Here is a 7,116-nt window from a genome sequence, read left to right on the forward strand (position 1 = left end):
AAATAGCATTATAGATAGTAACAATAAAAACTGGAAGTAACCTAAATGTCTATTAAGAAAAACTGGTTCATTTGAGTCTATACTGCCTATTAAAAAACAAAATTAGGGGTGTTGTATGAAAGCAGAGAAGGTGGGTACTCCCCTTGACAAGGATGGACGAGGCCCTTGGGCCTGACAACAAGCACACATACAGTTAAGTCACTGCCACCTACTTTGCGGCATCTAACCATCATTTTGTTTGTTGAATCACTATATTGTACACCTGAAACTATGTTAGCTACACTGGAATTAAAGTTAAAACAAACAAACAAACAAACAAAAAACAACTTGGGATACCTATACCTATGGACCCTAACATAGTAAGTGAAAAAAAGTTGCAGGAAATGGGTAAATAGGTCCTATCTTATTTATATAAACATAATTTACAAAAACAATTTTAGAATGATCATCTCTGGTAAGTCGGATGGACTTAACTTTAGAAACACTTCTATTTTGTTTGAAAAAAATAGAACATATACAATGTAGTAAAAAAAAAAAGAAAAAATTCACTCACTGTCCCAAAAAAGTAAATTACAAAACAACTTATAATAGGAATCCATGTTCTTTAAAATAAGGCTAATATGCTGAGGTATATGTACCAAAATCAATATTTAAAACATATGCCAACTGTTAATAATGGTTATTTCTAGAAGAGGGATTACAGGAAACTCATAATCTACATTAGTTTTTCTTTAAAAAAGCGTTTTAGTTACCCGCCCCCACCAAAAAAAAAGATTAAAAAATCTGAGCTAGGATCCCAGAGGTAAGCATTTTGGTCCACCTGGCAATTAGTTAAAACCAGCTTAACTGTTGGACAGCCCACTGTATTAAATCTGAGTAAGCATTCCCGGTAAATCACATCTACAAATCAGTCGCAGAAGTCACTGATTTAAAAGCTACTTCTCTTCTAGGTAAGTATTAAATATCTGTTTCATGAAGGGAATACTGCCAATGTAAAGTTAAACTTAAATATTTGCTGAATCACTGCAAAAGGTAGGCAATGCACTGGTCTCTCCTAATACACTGCTCTGTTTTTAAGTATCTCTTACGGATCTATAGTCAACTGCAAACTTGCCTCAGGCCTTTGTTTCAAGGCCAGTGCCTGAGAGGAGGCAGAAATCCCTACATACTTTCACTCTTAGTGGAGGAAGAAACTATGAGAACTACTAAATCCCAGAGAATCCCAAGGGAGCACTGGATTCTGTCCCGGTGGATCTGTGCTTCATAAAGGATATTATAGTTCTTACAGGTACTCTATACGCCCTGCTCCAGAGAGGAGCTTACAAATGTCCAACTTAACGCATTCGGGCCTTCTCCACTAAACCTTTGATAAAAACAGAACAAGCAGAACTGCCTATATTTCCTAAAGTCTACTGCTCCAAGTATTTTTCCATCTCAGCACTGACCCGGAGATGCAACTGCCATTTTGTTTTCCCCTTGGACTTACTGCTGAGTACCTTATCACTACTGACGCTACGTGCTTTATTTGTATTATAACCAATTTATACTCACAACAATCCTGTTAAGTATTCATACTTTACCAGTGAAAAACCTGAAATACAAGGTCTGATAATTCGTGCTAAAAAGAAAACCACAGGCTCAAAAATGGAGTCACTTATGCTAGGCCAAGCTAACTGCAGTCTCAACCTCACCCAGAAATGTAGTCTTCAGTCAGGAATTGTCTGGTCAGCACCAATGAGGTCATCTGTTACATGGGCCTTTCTCCATCTCCCAAAGGAAGGTGACCTCATCCCAAACAATCCTTTTTTCTGATTTCCTTGTCCCACCTTTATAAAAACAAAACAAAACAAAACAAAACAAAACAAAAAAAAACACCTCTCCCTTTCTGTAGCCCTTAGGCGCTCCCCTCTACTTGCTAGCTGGGATGCTGCCAGATTTCATGAATCAAATAAAGCTAATTACATCTTTAAAACTCACTCAGCTTAATATTTGTTAACAAACATCTGACTGAAGATTTCTAGTGTTTTCTAGGTTGAAAAGAATATACCCCAGAGATAGTGCAGTGTAGTAAAGCTTGGACTGAGGAATCAATCTCTGGGTTTAAACCCTAGTTTTGCCACTAGGCAAATCTTCAATCAGACGTTGCCACAAAATGAACAAAGAACATTTCGGAAAGTTGCAGACCTTATCTTAAATTTCTAGAATATGCAGGGCTGTATGACTTTCATCTTATGGGGAACAGGGAAGTTCCTTTCTTATCTTTTGTGTTCAGACTGCTCCTTTTTGGTGTGTTTTGTTTTTTGTTTGTTTAACAAAGCAGATGTACAATATGTGCTCAGAGCACAAAGAGAGCCCATGCTTTGAGGTTCTGCAGAGTCGGTCTGACCTTAGTAAATGTTAAAATATAGCAGCTTCCCAGGGAGCCCAGGAGCAGGGCCCACAAATATTGAAAGCTGAAAATTTCCTTTATCGCAGTAAAGCACTTAGGTTTTCACAACAATACTGAACATCAACAGGCCACATGGATCAAACGTTTACTCACGGAAATGCTGTTTGTTTGGCTACCATTAGGTTACTATACACTTTATTTCACAAAATCTTTGCCATTGCTTTTCTCAACTTTTGAAAAGCTATTTTTACAGTAACAAACACTCAACCTCTTAACCAAGTCAAACAGATTTGGGTTCAGATTCTCGTTCTGTTACTGCTTTCCTTCACTTCCAAATAAGATATAAAGGTATATGTGAAAAACTTAGCATAGTGAATGACTGGAGACTAAGAAGTCAAGGTCCCCCACTTCTATTCTTTGTTTTACCACCAATACTCCCAAAATGTGGAACAACTGGACAAGTCCAAATCAAATTCAATACTCTAACTAGACCCATTTATTCATGTGTCTACAGAAAACTTTAAACATTAAATTCTGCATTCCATTTAAATTTATGAACTGATAAAACAAGTTCTACACAACCAAGAAAAACTGGTAAAGAAATATATTTGATATTAAGAAATTATCACGTAAGTCGATTACTGCACAGGAGAATGAATGCTAGCTTCACAATAACTCATACCTCTCATCTATAACCCTGTGGATGGCGATCATCTGAAACTTTAAAAGAACAAAAATCCTCAAGTCAGTGTTAGAGCTTTAAAACGTCTGGTACTGGATAAGCTCAGGGGGGCTTTCAGTGGATTAAAAATGCAAGAGAGGCAGTAACGACTGATCTTAAAACCCCTTTGGCGGCTAAGGATCCGTGACGTGAGAGCCTAGCTGAAGCTGCTCTCGAGGCCTAGGGGCTAACGTTGCACGTGGCGCTCCCTCTTCTCCGGCTGGAACGCGTCCGGTAAACCAGTCCTCACAACTCTGTGCCCAGCACTGAGATCTCTCCCTGTTTTTTCAGGGGAGGAAACAGGCAGATGGGAGGCTGGGTAGTATGCCTAAAGGCTCAGAACTCGGGAGTCAGAGGCCACTGGAAACCTTTCTGGGTCTAGGGTTAGGCCCTTTTAGCCTTTCAGGGCTCCGAGGAGGGGCAGGTCAGTGACACCGCAACAGGGAAGAAAGTACAGTACCGGTGGGAAGCAGGGGTTCCAACGGGGTAAAGGCATGCTCCATAGCGGACTACAGGCCTCTGCATCAAAGAAACAGAAACCCCACGTTAGAATGCCTCCTAGCTAATCAAACAGTGCACAAATTCTCCAGAACGCCGGCCCCTTCCATCCCGCGCTCCCGCGGCGGCTTCCAGGCGGAGCTCCAGGGAGCCGCGGCGCTGGGGGCCCGGCCGCCGGGCTCCGCGGGGAGGAGCCAAGAGGGACTCCGGCCCGCGGAGCGGGGAGCCGCCCCCTCCTCCCTCTCCCCGCGCACCGCCACCATCCGGGGACTGGAGAGCCGGAGGCGGCCGCCCCCTCCCACGCGCCGCCCGCCCATCCCGCGGCCCGCGCGCCGACCCCGCGGGCGGCGCGCTGAGCGGCGGCGGCACTTACACAATGGCGGGTGGAGCCAGCGGCAAGCGGAGCGCGGGCTGCGGGAGCGAAGGCGATCGACCGCTCGGAGCTCAGCTGAGGAGCCTCGGCAGCGCGCGCGGCAGGCGCTCGCAGACTGAAGGAACGGGCGCGCGAGGCGGCCCCGCCCCCTTCCGGAGCTGAGGGCCGGTGCGGGCCGCGCGCCCCCGCTGAGCCGCGCGTCCCCGCCGAGCCGCGCGCCCCCGGCGTCGCCCACGCCTGGCCCTCCGCCCTCCTTCTTCCCGCAGCCGCCTTCTAGGCTAGTTCTGGCCTTCAGCTGGCTGTGCTGTTTCTGCCCAGCGCTTTTCGCTTCAGGGAGGGGGCCGCTCTTTGCTCAAAACCAAGCAGCAGCTGCTCCGTCCCCCTGCCTCAGCCTGGCTGCACAGCCGGGCAAACTTCGCAGTTGTCCAGAGCCCGTCCTCCCGGCCCTCGTTCTCCAGATTCCCGTGCTTCCTGCCTGCATCCTGCGCACGCCTGCTTTTGTCGTTCCTCCCTTCCTGGTGAACATAATCAGAGAAAGTTGTCGAAATTAAGAGACACCTCACCAAAGTGGAGCCCTCAGGCTGTACCGTTGCCTGCCAATTATTTTTTTTTAAGATTTTATTTATTTATCTGAGAGAATGAGAGCGAGAGAGCACATGACGGGGGAGAGGGTCAGAGGGAGAAGCAGACTCCCCGCTGAGCAGGGAGCCCGATGCGGGACTCGATCCCGGGACTCCAGGACCATGACCTGAGCCGAAGGCAGTCCCTCAACCAACTGAGCCACCCAGGCGCCCATCGTTGCCTGCCAATTATAAGAATTGCCAATTACAGGAAGAATTGTCAAGTATAGACCTCAGCAGAAGAATCTTCAACAGGGAAGAAGTAACAATCACAGGCCCCAACCGGAAAAAGATGTTTGTCGCATCTCTTAGCAAGCCCAGCAAACTCTGCCAATGAGAAACCCTCATCACCCTGAACGCTTGTTTCTCTCCAGTGAACTTTCGGTTCCAAGCGACCCTCCCAACTTCCTCCTTTTTCCTGAAATAACGGTCCTCTCCTTTGTTGGGCTTACCTGTGGCTCTGCCATAGCTTGCAGGTCCTGAATTGCAGTTCTTTGCTATTCCGGAATAAACGCATTTTGCTGACACAGTAACTTACTGTTTTATCTTTCAGGTCAATGAAGTTTTGTGTTTTTTTAAGATTTATTTATTTGACAGAGAGAGCATGGCCTGTGAGCAGGGGCAGGGGCAGAGGGAGAGAGAGAATCCTCAAGCAGAATCCCCACTGAGCTTGAGCCGGACTGGGGCCTTACCCCAGGACCCTAAGACCATGATCGGAGCTGAAATCAAGAATTGGACCCTTAACCTGCTGAGCCACCCAGGAGCCGGAAGGTCAATAAATTTTTAGTTAGAAGAGATTTTAAGCCACCTACTTGCAGCTCCATTTGCTCCTTAACACTCCTAGGATGGAGAGCTCACTCTTTTGCCATCCAGGCTTTTCCAATCCTAATCACCAGAAGAATTCTTACTTTAGGCAAAAATCCCCTCCCTGTACCTGTCACTGTTCCTCCCCAGCTCCCAGGACCACCACATATTAGAGGGATCCCTGGTCCTCATAATCATCTTAAGTGTATTGAAGAGAGTAGAAAGCAAAATGGAGTCACGCATATCAAACAGTGACCTATGTTAAGCAGTGATTTACGCAACCAAAGATGTTGTAGCTAAGACCAGATATCACTGAAAATAGAACAAGCTGAGGGTACCCAGAACTGATAATCTGCCAAACCAGAGGAGGTCTGCAAAGGCCTAAGTCTGATTAAACTCCTTTAAAAAGCAAGGATCTTTGGAAGAAACTGTCAGACTTGCTGGATAATGATCCTTTCACAGCTGACCACAGCAAAAAGGCAATTGCCACCGAAGACTCTGCCCTATTGATCTCTGAACAGAGATTCTTCATGGCTTGAACATAATGAGCAGCACGTGCCAACAGCTCTCCCTGACTGGACCGAGTCCTTATCTCAACTGCACACTCCCAGACTGACTTTGACTTTGGTTTGTTAACTTCCTACCCCTTGTTGTTATCTTGTTTGTTGGGTGACTTTGTCTTATGCTTTGCTTTTTTTGTGTGTGATGTGTGCGAAGCCAAGTTAAACACGTAGCAAAATGTCATTGGTTTTGAAATCCTGAAACTGCTTTACAATTATGTTAATCTCGCTTTATGACTGAATAAAGCTGACACTGTGAAAAGACATAACTCATGTGCGCACTTCCATAGCATGCTCGTGACAACTACCTAGGCTTTACCTTTTCTAGGCTCAGCTCAATTCTCTCAAGGTGCTAATGTAATGTGATTTTTAGACGCTACCATCCTGGTTCCCATTCCCTGTATTTAATGTTGCTCACAGATTGTGGTTCCAAGAACTAGTGAGAGCTGCACATCTCTCAGCAGGCAGCAGCTCCTGCAGACCCCCACAAGACTGGGACACCGGACCAACTTCCAATACGACTTCTAGTTGCACAAGCCCTGTCCCTAGATTGATACCAGAGCTGCTCCTCCCATCCCCATAAAATGCCTGCCTGAGAATGCTTGTCAACAAAAAAACCTGAAATACAAGGATTTGGTCAGAGGCAAGGAAAAGTTGTATTATCATGCAGTTTGCAAATAGGGAGATGCAGCCTTCAGCTACAAACTAAGAGTATGCCAAAGGGGAAGGAGTAGGCTTAGATTAAAGGGGCAAAACACGCAAATTCTGTGCCTTTTATGGAACCTGCTTAGACTCAAGTCCCAAACAACTAGTTCAGGAACAGGATACAGCTCAATATTTCTGGTGGTGGTTTCAAGATGTGGCAGCCATTGGAGAGCATGACACAAAGGGTTACAGGAGTCTTTCTGCAAATTTTGCTGAATTTTGTGCAAGTTTGTCACCTTAGGCTGTGTGGCTGGTTTTGTTCCTCATGGTCATTGGGCCTGTTTAAAATTTTAGTGTTTCCTCCCGTGGCGTCAGGGACTGCATCCTGTCAGTTATTACCTTCTAATTGGGGGGGGTCCTTTTTTCCCAACATTATGACCGCCAGAATTACTGTTTGTTCTAGCCAACACCTGATGATAGGCGCTGACCTCTCAAAGGGCTCACAA

General features: G+C 45.7%; 1 protein-coding gene and 1 non-coding gene across 8 annotated transcripts in view; one reads left to right on the forward strand and one right to left on the reverse strand.

The window, feature by feature from the left end:
• Nucleotides 1-6,198, reverse strand: part of TPK1 (thiamin pyrophosphokinase 1) — a 352,799-nt gene extending 346,601 nt beyond the window's left edge. For 4 of the 7 annotated variants that reach the window (XR_003516359.2, XR_003516358.2, XR_003516360.2 and 1 more), the window contains exons 1-2: nucleotides 3,982-6,190; nucleotides 3,571-3,629 (exon numbers count right to left, since the gene is read on the reverse strand). Coding sequence is in view for 3 of the 7 variants with exons in the window: in XM_027573183.2 (XP_027428984.1) it covers nucleotides 3,571-3,613 (43 nt within the window). In the remaining 4 variants the exon portion in view is untranslated. Of the gene's footprint in view, nucleotides 1-1,691; nucleotides 2,036-3,071; nucleotides 3,541-3,570; nucleotides 3,630-3,981 lie in introns of those variants that run through there. The other 3 variants (XM_027573185.2, XM_027573184.2, XM_027573186.2) reach the window with 3 other exon arrangements.
• LOC113912100 lies at nucleotides 109-238 on the forward strand. Its single transcript, XR_003516720.1, has one exon. It is a non-coding gene; the product is annotated as a U6atac minor spliceosomal RNA (small nuclear RNA).
• Nucleotides 6,199-7,116: the final 918 nt, after the last annotated feature.

Source organism: Zalophus californianus, chromosome 12 (genome assembly GCF_009762305.2).
Source record: "Zalophus californianus isolate mZalCal1 chromosome 12, mZalCal1.pri.v2, whole genome shotgun sequence".
Classification (NCBI taxonomy): Eukaryota; Metazoa; Chordata; class Mammalia; order Carnivora; family Otariidae; genus Zalophus; species Zalophus californianus.